This window comes from Scophthalmus maximus, chromosome 4 (assembly GCF_022379125.1).
Source record: "Scophthalmus maximus strain ysfricsl-2021 chromosome 4, ASM2237912v1, whole genome shotgun sequence".
Lineage (NCBI taxonomy): Eukaryota > Metazoa > Chordata > Actinopteri > Pleuronectiformes > Scophthalmidae > Scophthalmus > Scophthalmus maximus.
Genome location: NC_061518.1, coordinates 2,767,501 through 2,782,648, shown reverse-complemented (window position 1 = coordinate 2,782,648; position 15,148 = coordinate 2,767,501). Strand labels below are relative to the sequence as shown.

Here is a 15,148-nt window from a genome sequence, read left to right as displayed (position 1 = left end):
GGCTTTCTTTCTTTTTTTCTTTTTCAAGTACTGACAAAATTGCCAGTTCCGGAGAGGCAACGCTCTTGTTTTGCCAAGGCAATTTATTTTGAAAGACTCATTAAAGGATAACATTGTTATTTTCCCTGGCATATTTTTGCCAAACACCCCTGGCTCAGCTGTGCAACTATAAATCATAATTCCTTTGGAACTAGCGCATGAATTCTTTTCCCCGGACACAACCTGTTATTTATCATCACACAAAAAAATCAAACATTCAAATAGTCAATGTTGTGTTGCATGGTGTTGTTTTTTTTTTTTGTTATACCTAATTTTACTTGCAAATACAATAAAGGCTTTTGGAAACATGTCAATGTCAAATGATTTATTTTGGCCGTTCACAATATGAAAACTGTGATATATATAAAAATATATCTTTAATACAAATACTGAATAAGTAAAACGTCATTAGTGACATTGTGAGTGTCGGGTTATTGAGCCAAGCACTCAGCACTAATAACTAAGCACTTCTTATTGCAATTACTTTCTTACAAAGGAGAAGGGTGTCACAATTTTTTCTTAATTTTTTTTTCCCGTCACTTTTACCATTTTAGAGGCAATATTAGCAAACGATTAAAACAGGTGCTGCTGTCAGGAAGTCACAGGCAAAGCTGACATTTCCTCTCATAGTGACACAGTAAGTATCGAGGTATAGATTACTATCCTCATTCAAATGTAATGAAACGATGTACAATTGCTCTACATTACGAACCAGCACCATACTAAAAGCACCATTACTCTCAAGATGGCCTCGGTTCTTCGTGTCATGGATTCCACAAGATGTTGGAAATGTCCCTTGGAGATTCTGCTCCATTAAATCAACACATAATTCCTGCAGATTTGTCAGCTGCACATTTCCTGTTCTACCACATCCCAAATGTCCTTAGGTTTTTAACTATTATGCAGCTTTTAAATGGAATGAACTACAAACCCACTTCAAACTGAACATATCACTTGGAGAATTCAAACAGTTATTATTAGAACACGTCACTGAATCTTGCAGCTGCCTTTGGTTTTCCATTCTTGTACTTTTGTCTGTTGTCTGCTCTTGCGGTCTGTCGTTTGTGTTGTCTTTTGTTGCTGTAAATGTAAACTGTTCTCAGGCCCCTCTTGAAGAAGAGACTTTTAATCTCAATGAGTTTGCCTGATTAAATAAATAATAATAAAAAATGCTAAGGAGCGGAGAAACGTACGGCCGCATGCACTTTTTTTTTAACAACAAGACAGAAGAACATGTCCAGAAAGAACGAGGCCCGAAAGTCTACTTAAGTGTTTACAACACTGTTGTTTATTCAAACAGATTATAATCTGAATTTTCGGCTTCACACCTGCTGATTAACTGTTTCCACAGTTAATCAGGATTAGGATTAAGCTCCGCGCCATGAGCCAGAGATGTGCCGACAAAAAGAAATGACACCGAATGAACTGCAACATAAAAATAACAACCCTTAGATAGATATATATATATATATATATATATATATATATATATATATATATATCATGTAAACTTAATTAAGTTTACTTGATCTACTAATTGGTTAGGGCAAAATAACGTCCACTGCCGAATAAAAAAAAAGCGGCTTGAATAACAAAATAGCAGTTATGTCTGTTTTTAATCAAAGCTAAACTCTGCTGCCGTCGTGTCCGTCAGATACTGAAGTGGAGCGTTTCAGACATGAGGCAGTGACAGGCAGTGACGTTGACAAGAACTTTTGCGATGACACTTGGCATTTAAACATCAGGAAACGCCGAAGGATTCTACAAAACAGCCCAAACACAAACCATCTGCCCCTCTAGAACTTATTCTGGTCATGATTCCTGTCACAAGCGCCTCGGGGACAACTCTGGACGACTTCACAAGTAATTTGTGTGCAAAGAGAAAAGAAAATCAGAGTAAATTTAAAAACTTGTCATTCACCGTCACTGTCAGCAACTGGAGCGCCGCCCGGCGACTCCATGTTGGAAGGACACCTCAGATCCTGTCGTCTGGTTTCGCTCGGTGGAGCGATCTCTCTTCACTCGCGGGACACCGCGTATCTCCCAATTTTTTTAACAATATGGCTATCATTGACACAAACACATCGGCTGCGCAGTCTGACATTTCCGCGGATGCATTAAGACACAAGGGGGGCGGTTGATCTCCGCGCACGGTTCAGGAGACGACAACAACCGCTCGGAGACGACTCTGACCTCCATAACAAGTCGAACACGAGGCGCCGAGGCGGGCACATCTGCACCCTCTGTTCCCGTTACTGAAAAGGCGACTCTGTCTGAGATTTAACATCCTCCTGTGAGCAGAGCAGGTGCAAGTCGGTTGAAGGGCGATGTTGCGCTCGGATCTCTCTGCCTTGTCGGGGTAGTTGAATCGGTAGCAGAGACATATTTTTAGATATGTGACGTGCTTGTGCTTTTCTTTGGGTCTTTGAGCAGCTCACTCATATTCCATCAAATATAGATGATGGAAGTGAGACCTAAAGGTATTTTGTAAGGTTCAACCTGCCCCCCCCCCTCCTCCTCCTCCGCGCTCTCGTTGTCACAATCCGACAGAATGTGATGCCTTGCATCTTTATCATTTTTTTTCTCATTTTAGTTTTTTCTACAGCGTCACGTCGATTAATAAACGCAGGAAAAAAGCGAAATTACCATCTCATGAATTTCATCAGTCCGGATGAAAACGCACATTACAGTTGAAACAGAAGGTTTAATCCCGGCGTACTCGAGTGCAGTGAAAGAGAACTTGAAAGATTACGAGCGGATAAAATGAATATCAAACTAAGTCACAAACAGTATACTAGAGAAGATGTTCGTTAAATGAGTTTTTTTAAAAGATCCTCCAGCGTAGAAACAGCATGGGGTTGCCAAGAAGGGAATATGTGAGAGTTTAACTTTTTAGTTAAAACCTCAAAATGGTATTCCATAATTTTATAATGTTTTTAAGTTACTTATTTACTTCTACTTGTATAGCACTTATCTATTCCTCTTATTTATCATATCTTTATTCTTATTTTCCCCCTCATTATTTTAAATAAGTATCTCTCTATCCAGTACAATCTTTCTGGTTTAAATCAGACATAATGTAATAATGTCTTATTATTCAAGTATGGTTTTCACTGCTGCATTTCAGGACAATGGTTGCTTTTCTCTCTATTCATCTCCATTGTTTTTCTGACGAGTTTACCACAAGATGATCAAAGTTAATTCTATAAAGTGTAGAATAAAGATACCAAATATATCTGAAGTTGTCTCAAGGAACTTAACAAAAACAAAAGAAGCACCCCAACAACCTGCAGAGGCTCATTCGGGAAATATATCAAGTTTTCCTTACATCACATGTATACTGGGAAACAGACATTTTGGAGGATGTTGAGTTTGTAGAGCTAATTATCCATTAAGTGAGTGAGTCGAGGTTTGAATTCCCTGATTTGAGAGTGGGTCCTGATAATTACTGGACTAAACAATAACATTCATCCCAATGTCCTCGATACACCAAACTTGCTACAAGCAGAAGCTTAAAAAAAAGGTCTTATGGTCATTTCAGACTAGGCAGTAAAAAAAAAAAAAGGCAAATCCAAATCCTATACAGGTTTTACTGGGATTGTACAGTGACAGGCTCAAAAAGCTTTGCATGTAGTATCAAGAGCTTGACATGGATCAACGGAAGAGGCAGAAAATGGGAAAAACCTCTAATGCCAGACTCTCCGGGAAATTAATAGACTTGGCAAGATTTGATATTAGTAAGTAAGAAAACATCAGTCAATGTCATTTGTGATAATGCAAAAAGCCAGACGGAGCTCTTATCCTGGCACTTTACGTGTGTGTGTGTGTGTGTGTGTGTGTGTGTGTGTGTGTGTGATGCCATGCATTATATTTGTCCAGACAGTTAATGGTAAAACAAAAAGAAAATAAATATTTTTTTTTGGTTTTCCCATTAACAATTTCAAGAAATGCACGTGTCAAACACCACCAGCTTGTCAATGAGGACTGTCAAGTAGTCTCGCTACAGCTAGTGCCTTCATAATAGGATAGCAGGACAAGGAAGATGTTTCTGAGACAGCAGAGATTACATCTGCAAAGTTTAAGAAATACAAGAGACTAGAGACTGTGTGTAGATAATACTGATTAAGGAAAAACTACAAGAATCTCAAGCGTACTGCTATGCTGAGAATCTTTTTAATGCTCATATTTGAATCCTTGCGTAAAAAGTAGGATGGTTTCAAATTTCTGATATCAAATGCCGTGGGTGCAAACTTTTCTTAAATATGATTAGACCCCCACAAACACGTGTCACCTTTAAAAGTGCTGAGCTACCGAAGCTAGCAGGTTAGCAGCTAACCTGGAGGTAGCATCGCAACTCTTTATGCTCCAACTCAAATCCCTATGGGACTTGAACTGTCTCCCAACAATCACACAGGACATTCTACTTGGATTGAGAGACAGCTACGCTAACATGTGCTAATGCATTTGCTATGAACAGTAGCACACTTACAATGCTATGCTAGCTAACACTTTTACCTCAGGCTGGGGGGTTAGCCAGCTAACTCATACAGCAATTGCTGCTTTCTCAACAGTCACAAACAATTCACATAATCACTGATACGTTTAAAACGTTTACATTACCTCTGAGGAGATGATAATGCAGTTGAGACTTGGCTCGAGGCTTCCAGGTGAACCACGGAGAGATTGTGTACTTTCACACCTTTTTACCAGTAAAATGACAAAAACACTAAATTGACAACAATAACTGAACTAGTGGAAGAGTCTGCAACACATTTCTGCCCAGGGCCTTGGTCACGGTGTTGTTCCAGAACAAGCTCCTGCTTCATACACACCACAAGATGGCCGACGCCTAATCAACTGACGCACCTGTGGAGAAAGCTCCAACCCCATAGCGAAATTTCAAAATAAAAGTTACCAGCAAAATGTTTTTCTCCGAGAAGGAATAAAAAATAACAAACATATAAGTAAATAGTAAAGTAGAAAAAGAAAATGTGATGGTATAGAAAAAGAAGAAGAAATACAAAAAAATGACTTGAAACCTGAGGAGCAAGTTCGTCAATAATATTTCTTTGGACTGCTTTTGCAAATTAGTCTCGACAGATTGATTTCGTAGTTTGCTTCCCAACATTATGGGGACACACTAAAAGGACAAGGCATCAGCTTAACACTAGGATGATTATTTCATTTCGTCAATAGCTACAAAAACAAGGTGGTGACTAAGAGTAAGAATTGATTTCCATTTGCATTACGCTGCAGCTGCGACACCATATAGAATTTGAACCTGAAGAGCCGCTCTGCCACTTCACAGATATTAGAAGAATATTGCCTGTCTGATGCTCTTACCCTGTTCAGTTTGTGATGTTTACTGGATTCCGGTTTTGTTATTTTGTGAGTGTTCCTATTTACTGCTCTTAAACCCACTTTCCCTCAATCTACCCCGTCAACTTGTACTTAGGTTTGGTGATTTCTAACATGTTGCACTCGAATGCGACCTTTTGTGCAGTTTTGTTGCAGTGCTTTTTCATTTCTTTCATCAGTGCCCGACCTCATGACCGTCGGCTAAGATCTTTATAGCTAAATTCCAAAATCCCGTGTAAAAAAACAACTCACGAAACGAGTCCACACGCATCTGAAGAAGGGTGAGGGTTCAAACAGGAGTGTATCTGGGAGGCTGACAGAGCGACCGTTTGCCTTTTCATATAGTGCAGCCTCCCTGAAATACATGAGTTACTTTAACAGTGATAATGATCAGCCCTTTGCTTCACAAGTGAAAACAGCAACATTTTCATTGTGACTAGAAAGCCTTTAACCCCTTGGCAGGATAATCACAGCAAACCAAAGATAGGTTATCATTCCTGCAGAGGTGCACAAAAGATAATGTGATCATACAAAGATTAGATGGTGGCTGCAGGCTGCTATGAGTACAGGCTATAGCACTCAGTAGAGTGCTTGCATCCGCCAAGGCCCAACTGTCCCCTTATGAAATCACATTCACATCTGCTTGGTCTGGCTTTTTTTTCAGATCTGAACCCAATAGCACAGACTCATAAATATGCCTCATTTTTAGAATCAAAATCAATAAATTCTTCCCGGGAAATCATCAGAAAATGTGCAACAAGCCGTATCTTGCGAGCGTTAACACATTCCTGGATCCTCCCCTTTGTCCGGTACACAATTTAATGGGTTCCTTCTCGGCCCATGTCCCATCCTTCCGCCAAGTTTTGTGGAAATCCAGTTTTTACATAATTCTGCCGACAAACAAACTAATATCAACAGACAGACATATGGCAAAGTCGTCGTCTGTGCAGGCCTTGATAGTTTCTATATTATGCTTATGTGTTTTCCAAAATGATAATATAAAAACAGTTACATCAGATGGTTCAATATTATTACACATTTGGTGATCAGCTGGTGAAGAATGTGGAACAGCCAGCAGCAAAAGACACAAACATTCTGCGTCAGGAGTTGGTGGAGAACAAATTCGAGCTAAAAGCAGAGTGAATATTGGGCTGACATTCATCAGGTGGACAAAAAGAAAATTGAATGCTAATGTTCCTGAAAGCATAATTGAGCATAATTACGTTTGCCCTTAAGCTTGATGAATGGATTCAAGTGCGCAGGCTTTTACCTTAAATTAGTCACCAAAGAACCACTGGATACTTTCGAATGGATTTCTTCAGCCTCATTTGTACCGGCTGATTCAGCTCAGTTTCATGCCCATCTAGCCGTGGGAATCCTCTAATGGTGTGTCACCTAACATTATCTAAAAATGCACCTGTACAACTGCACGTGTATAACACATCAGTCCCTAACACCTACAGTATCACACTGCGTCTCAAAGGGGGAACAGGTACAGTAACGGGTATCGCCATGAACATTGTGGAAGCAACGGATCTATTGGTTCTATTGGTCTTCTTTTTTTTTTTAAACTCATGATGAATTAATGAATCAGTGAAGTCATATTTAAGAGCATGAGAGTCAAATAAAGACACGAGAGTACAAGTGTCTGCAACAGCGGTGGGGGGATAAGAGGCCTTAATAATCACATTTCCTTTTCTTTTTTTTTAATCACATTGTGATTTGACAATAAGCCTGAAATTAACTACTCCAATTACAGCAGTGTTAAAAAGCATTTCAGCCAAATTCAAAATGAGAGGCGGAGATGACAGGTACCTCTTAGTCATGTCATTACGTGTGTGTCTGTAGCTTTCATAATTGATGTCGTAACACTGCAGGGGGATTTAAAAACATAATGTTTTAATGTTTTATTTGTGATTTTTCTCTGGGGGGGGGGGGGGTTGTGAAGGTCAGCTCACTTCCCGGCTTTTCATTGATCATGAAGGATTTGTCTTGTTGGCTGCGCGCAGGCAGGAAACTGTAAAAACTGGGTGTTGTGTCTTCAAGCCGCGGGCAACTTCGCACTCGCGGTGGAGTGGATAAATGTCTGAATGTCACAAGAGGACAAGGTGTTCTCAAACACACCCAACCGTATTTGATTTTTTTTTTTTCTTCCGCTCTTGCAGAGATTTCTGATGGTGCATGAGAGCCGACGGTGCCGATGGCGGCACCTTTCCTCGGCTTCAGGTGTTTCAGGTGCTTTAACAGGCAGTAAATGATGCAATCGGAAAACAAACAAAGGAAAATCCCCCGTCTGGTGTATAACAATTGGGCAGGTCCTCTGTTTTTTGAATCTCCTCTTTGAAAGTAAAAAAAAGATTTTTACTACTGCAAATTACCATCAGACGCTTTTACTCCCACACTAATCAAACTGTGTCAATACAACAGACATTTGTGTTATATGGATTTGTACGACGTCTCTCTTTTAGAAATCCTCCACACTTTAATTGTTCATTCTTCTCGGTAGATCGTTGATAATAATCGCAGCGGAAGCGGTCGGAGCTCGAGGCGTTCCGGGTGTAGGATTCGGCAAATTCATCAAGCTACTGCAGAGAGGCAGAACCCCCTTGGAGGATAATAGCCTCTAATCAATCAAAAGGCCCAGATTATCAACAGATAATGAGATGGGCAATATATATGATGCGGCCATATTAAAGCGTTTGGCATGAACAGATGCACTGTGGCGGCGGACGCGTCCAACGTTCGCCTCTCTAATTGGGAGAGGTTTTTCTTCGCCGACGCTCCGCTCGCCGCACGGCGCTCTGAGGAGTCTCTCGGCTCCGGCGACGGTCGGGGGATTCCTGAAACAAAAGGACGGTCGTGGAGGGGGAAGAACCAGAGGATAATGAGGTAGACATTGAAGTTCCTCTAGCCGCACGCGGGTTAAAGTCCGGGCTATCGAAGACACATTTGATGGAACTTTTCGGGCTGCATAGGGAAAATTAAAAAAAAAAAAAGAAGCAATAGTGGGATGCAGGTTTTTATTTTGAACCTCAGACCACACGCAGGGACTCCAGCGAACAGCATTAGGCCTTGTGTCTGTCACGTTAGTCTGTCGATGGACACGTCGGCCGCTGTGTGACGCCATTCATCGGTCCACCCGTCACATTTCTCCGGGAATTCCAAAGACGGCGGACGAATGGCGAAAACATTCCGCAGCATTTGCTGCGATCCGACGCTCGTTTGACTGCGTCTCCCTTCAACCCGGTCAGGGTCGGGGGTCAAGGTTCGAACGTTACCCTTGACCGACAACTTTTTTTATGAGCCATCGAAATGAATGAATCCAAATAATCGGGAAATCCTGATGACGTCGGTGTGGGTTCTTCTCCACTAGCGAGGCCCAAGACTCTTGTGGCTGCTGGAGCAACTGAGAAAGTTGACCAACCGCCGAGCAAGGCCGCTAACGCTAGTGCTAACCTAGTTGGCCGTAAAGTACCGCTGATCAGCTGGAATCTACTAACAGGTGTATGTGTTCAGAACTCTCCTGCTAGTCCTTCCCCCAAGCTCTGTCCTTTTTTTGTCCTGTGTGTAAATGAAGTTGTATCATACTGATGGCGACAATGAGTTAAAGGGACAGTTCAGTGATTTTGAAGTGGGGTTGTATGAGCTACTTATGCATAGTTAATATGTTAATATGTCCACCAAAAAAGGCTTTTTCGCCACATTTTAAAATGTTACCTTTTTTTCTTTTTTTAGGTAAGCATTTAAAAATGGGGCCAAAGAGATGTTTTTCGGTGGTCCGCTCTGCAACAGTGGGACTCAGACTACTTCCATTTTGCCTCCAAACTCCGTTAAATGTAAACCGCTGATCACCATCTCCATAAGGTCACATATTAACTATGCATAAGTAACTAATACAGGCTGCACGGTGGCGTGGTGGTCAGCGCTGTCGCCTCACAGCAAGAAGGTTCTGGGTTCGAGTCCCGGTTCAAACCAACCAGGGCCTTTCTGTGTGCAGTTTGCATGTTCTCCCCGTGTATGCGTGGGTTCTCTCCGGGTTCTCCGGCTTCCTCCCACAGTCCAGAGACATGAGAATGGGGTCAGGTTCATTGGAGACTCTAAATTGACCGTAGGTGTGAATGTGAGAGTGAATGGTTGTTTGTCTCTGTATGTGGCCCTGTGATAGGCTGGAGACCTGTCCAGGGTGAACCCCGCCTCTCGCCCAATGTGAGCTGGGATTGGCTCCAGCCCCCCCACGACCCTTAAATGGATTAAGCGGTAGACGATGAATGGATTGATGGAGTAACTCATACAACCCCGCTACAAAATCACTGAGTTGTCCATTCAGTTGAAACATTTAAACCAATAAAGGAATCTCTTCACTTGTGTTGCCCGCGGTGTGAATTCACATTTGATGTACGTGTCTTTGGTCTCATCTCACCATTAGTATTGTTTTAATTAATGCGCAATCCATATTTTGCACCTAAACTCCCAGTGTTTGTGTCACTATCAGCGCTGGCAATAATACGATTTTAATTATGCGTAGCATTAATTGTACAAATTGTTATTACGAGCGGTTTCCTGCCTTTTTCATAACAAATCAATACGCCCTCGATGCCATCGAGGCATTTAATTCAATAAGCTTCCACAGTCATTTTTTTGCTTTCCCCGGCATTGCTAAGGGACCCGTTTCTGGTGCGTATGATACACTGTAATGGACCGTGCGGCTGCACGCAAACACATTTAAATTGCAAATTAGTTGGACATGAAATATGCAAGCCTGCCACGGTGAGCCGTGTTACGCAGCACATGCTATGTACCAAACAAACGACACGCCTGCAGGAGCGTTCGAAATCGTCTTACTCTTTCTAATCTCCTCCCCTTTGATCACGATTACCCATAACAACGAACAGTGTGTAACACTTTTCACACGGACGTGACGCCTTCAGTCAGTCAGCATCCGAGCATAAAAGTTGATTGACAGGCCGGGTCACATTATAATTATTATTGTCTTAACCTAATTTTCCTTGTCGTTGTTGTTGTTGTTGTTGTTGTTGTTTGTAGCTCCACGATCACAGAAGGAGCCAGGGACAACCAAGAAAACAATAACATTTATTTATTGATTCATAGGTTATACATTTCATGATATAATAGCGATATGTTATTATTGGCAAAGATACTATAATCCAATTGCATTTCTATACATAAATACAAAATCTGAGGTAGGACCTCAAAGATTGATGACATTGAAAATAAATAGATGCATTTCACATACTGTATATGATATATATTTTCTTTCTTCTTTTTTTTTTTTTACATCTCACACATAATTTTTAAAACATATTTGTTATATACAGTATCTACTCTCTATTTTCAAATCAAAAAGGATGTCATGGGCGGTTAGAGGCACATATCTATATCCATAGGCAGCAGTACCTCACATAGAACACAGAAATATATGACATTACTCAAGTAATTAGAAATTTTAACCTATGCGTCCATAGGTCACACAGTAAAGTGCCAAAAAGGACACGACAGACGTAACAATAGGGAATACCGGTACCATATGAGACAGACGATTAGCTATTCTGTGGTGTTAGTTCTGAAATACATATACAATATTCTACCATTAGAGGACATCTATAAGGCCAATGGTCACCTGAAGATGTTCTGTAACGTATTGGCAAACATCGAGGAACACTACGTGGGGACATGGATGGCAGTATCTCAACCTCCTAGACGAAGATCACACATTCCTTTTTCTTCTTTTTTTTTGTTCTTTTTCTGTTTTCCTGTTGTCACTAAAACCCTACAGTTGAAGTACAGTCTTTCTTTGGTTACCTATACTGCCCAAAGTTGACTTGCGGGCAAAGCGAATTGACCGTTTTTCCTTTTTTTTTTTCTTTTTTTCCTCTGTAAGAAGAACAACAGCAACGAACCCCTCGGTTTCTTCATATCATGTTGAACGAAAAGCTCCCTAAAGCAAACATGCATGGACTCCTACTATTGAGAGGGAAAGGACGAGGTTTTTACTATACATGGACATTGAGTTACAGCAACACAAACTGCACATGCAAGCTTGTCAGTGTTATATTTTATGAAGCGGCGCGGTTTTAACTGATCCCTAGTCCAATTCTTATTTTTTTTCTTATTTTTTTTCCCTGAAAAAACTAAAAGCAGAGAAGCCCAGAAGAGATGGAAACACGGGGACACAGAACCCTACCGCTGTTTCTCTGTAGCCCTGAAGGAAAGCGTCAAATTCAATCTCCCACCCTGCTCCGGAATTGAATCTCTGTGGAGCTCATCAGGAGTTAAAACCTTTGCTTCGCCCGGCTCGAGTTCACAAAATGCTGTTCTAAAGGTCCTCGTGTCCGTCCGAAAAAGATCCTGGTGGGAAAAGAAAAAAGTCCAGTAGATCTCCTCCGCTTCCTTAATCGGTTAATCTACTCGGCCATGCAAAAATCTGATTGACAGTTACGTGGATTTCAGTCAAAACGAACACAGAGACAACGCGCGCACACATACACACACACCCACACACACACACACACACACACACACACACATGGACAGACATACATTATTATCATATTTGAACATAGAGAGCTAAACGCACTAGGACTTAACCAAAGCAGCACCGTGGAGCAAGCGAGCGATTTTAATAACAGGGCGTTTGTGCTCATTAATTGATTAATGTTTTTCTTTACGAGCCTCTTAAAAAATATCTCATCTGTGCTATGTTTCATGTCAAGGTTATGGACGGACATGGCTTTGAAAAAATAAACGCAAGAGAAATAACCGTTTAACTGCAAACGTTATTGCATCCATACCTGCCGCCTCCCATTAATACACTTGCATACCACTCATCAATTAAATGCCCTGCGGTGTTAAGCGCATTTGAGGACTTTCTGTCAACATGGAAAAATGCATATCCGACCAGCCAACGCTTTGAAAGGAAAAAGACAAAGAGACTAAGACTAATTGCCTCTGAGTGGGAACATGGTGATTCTTTGAAGGTGATTAGTTGGCAGCCCACAAAGTAAAAAGGCTGGCCGCCTGTCGTGTCACATTTGGAAAAAAGTCTACAAAGCCGAGTCGGACCGCCCGCTGAGCGGCGCCGGACGGTTCCTACAGGCTGCCGCGGTGTTACATCTGGAGATTAACTTCACGCCACACGCCACACACACACACACACACACACACACAGTTGGCGGCAGGACTTTAAGGGAGATTAGTTCTATTGATTTCCCGCCGGCGCGTCAAACCCAACACAAGAGAGCGCATTGTTAAGATTAATGCGACGGTCGTATCAGGAAGGGCATCCGGCGTAAAAACTTTAATATGCAGATGATGATCCACTGTTGTGACGCCGAAATGCAGCAGCCAAAAGAAACAGTGATTTGGTAATTTGGATGAACAGCCTTTCATTTTCTGCATATGCAAATAAAACTGATTTGTGTATTGACGGTCAGGAAAGGTATTCTGTTGTTGTTTTTTTTAAAGTAACCCTAAGTAGGTTTCAATCTAACCATGTTATAGACAAAGTGAAAAGCAAGATACTCGATGTAGCTCTGCACGCAGTTGCTCAGAATAGGTTAAGTCATAACTCGCACATCCTGTATGATCACTACAAGGCGCATTTTAAGCGACGGTCAGCACAAAAATTGGAGAAGTGACGTCGCGTTCTTTTGTTTTCTTCTTCTTCGCAACGCGCTCCCTCCCCAAGCCGCGTCCGTCACAATTCCCACATCAGGATGGCTCTGCTCTCTTTGTTTCCTATGCGGCGAAAGCGCTTGACAGTTCCCACGACTGCCAAGGCGGCGGCGGCGGCGGTGGCGGCGGCCGCGCGGGAACAATCGAAGATACCTGAGACCCTGTTATCACGAGGAGACGCGCAGAGGAAGCGAAGGGGCGCGCGTCTGAAACGGCAACGAGGTCTCGGGCGCTCTACCACAAACAACAAGAGACGAAGTACACTTCCAGGGAAAGAGGAGGCGGCCATATTTTTTTCTTCTTCTAGTCTAACCGTCGCCTAATCGTCGCCTACTCGCGCGCGTGGCGGCGGCGGCGGCTGCTCCGGTTATTGTGAGAACGACCACGCACACTTACGTCTTTTAAAGGAGAGCTCGTCTGAGAGGTGTACGAGATATTAGCACGGCTAGCGGGAGAAACACGGTGGTTTGGACACTAAGTGCACACACACACACACACACACACACACACACACACACGCTCTCTCTAAGTATCTATCTTGCCAGCTCTCTCCTCTGCTGGAAGCAATACATATGTTATTGTTTATGCTACATTTAAATATATATATATATATGTATATAACTTAGGTTAAATGGCCACGCTTTCGTCTACTAAAGGAAAGAGGGTAAGCTATACTTAGGAAGGTGGCTGCTTTCGATTCTAGGATAATAATACGGCAGGTATACGACTAAATAGAGAAAGAGAGAGGGGGATCACAAACGGTCCCTCGGGTTCAGAGAGGAGAAACGTCGACCGGGGCCAAAGTGTGTCTACTGAGAGCGGTGATCGTCGACCGGGACAAAGGAGGCACACTACAATTTGCCCGTCTTGTAATTTTTGGACAAAAACAACGAGAGCGACTGAGCCGGAATCCAGCGCGAGTACACGTGTTGCTGCTGGATGGGAACAAAATGTGACAACAGTGCACACGGTGTGTCTTCTTCTTTTTCTGCCAAGGATAGTGTTCGTACGGTCGATGGAACTTTGAACACAGACGGAACGAAAACTACAGATCCCCGCCGGGCTCGTCCAACCGTTTCTCTCTCTCTTTCCTTTTTTGTTTTTTCCCCTTTGTCTGCTTTCGGGAAGACGATTCATTATCTCTACACACAAACATAACGGCACGCACACGCACACATATATATACACACACACACGCGCGCGCACACACACGACTCCATAGGGAGCAGCCATGGCGAGGCCTAATATTGCGAGTGCAGTCCGAGCCGTGTCGTTTCACGGCACAATTTTTCTCTTGGAATAAAGATCCCCGGGAAGGGCTCCGGAGCAATCAGTGGTCATGTGTGGGAGGCGATGAAGGCCCATCAATCGAGTACGAAGCAGCGGCGGCGGAGTAAACTCCACCTGGGCGGCCACTCCTCCACCAGGGGAAGGAGGGAGGGAGGGAGGGAGGGAGTGGCGCTACTGTCGGAGGGAAAAGAGAGACGAGGAAACGGAAGCCTGGTCTCAAAACAGCCACGATACGGCGAGGGAGACGGGCAGCAAAGAGAGGGTGAAGCGTGGATGGCAGGACGAGGGAGGTGTGTGTGTGTCCCCCCCCCCCCCGCAGGGGTTGGAAGTGGCGGTGGTGGGTGGGTGGTGCCGGCGGGGCAGCCGCTACTGGTAGGAGCCGAGCTGGAAGTCCTTGGGGGGCAGTTTGAGGCCCAGGGAGTTGGTTCCCAGGGGGTCCGTCATGTTTTTGTAGCGTTCGCCGCGGTGCTTCATCAGGAAGGGACCCCAGTCGGGCTGAGGGGAGCAGACCAGCTTCAGACGCTGCGAGGGGAGAGAACACACACACACACACACACACACACACGAGATGAATACAGGCACAGCAGATATACATCCATGTGTCCATCCATTGTGCCGCTTAACCTTTGAGGGCCGCGGAGGGTCAGGAGTCAATCCCGGCCGACACCGGGCGAGAGGCGGGGTACGCAGGTCCGCAGGGCTGACGTACAGGCCACGTCCGTACCACCACGTGACAACTGCAACGATCTCCGTCCACACGAGCGCTTCA

The 15,148-nt window shown here is 43.3% G+C and overlaps 1 protein-coding gene across 2 annotated transcripts in view; it reads right to left on the bottom strand.

The window, feature by feature from the left end:
• Positions 1–10,472: 10,472 nt before the first annotated feature.
• slc6a5 (solute carrier family 6 member 5) overlaps positions 10,473–15,148 on the bottom strand; it is a 24,830-nt gene continuing 20,154 nt past the window's right edge. For both annotated transcript variants that reach the window (XM_035629172.2, XM_035629171.2), the window contains one exon: positions 10,473–14,901. In XM_035629172.2, coding sequence (XP_035485065.1) covers positions 14,746–14,901 — 156 coding nt within the window. In that variant the 3' untranslated portion in view covers positions 10,473–14,745. The remainder of the gene's footprint in view (positions 14,902–15,148) is intronic.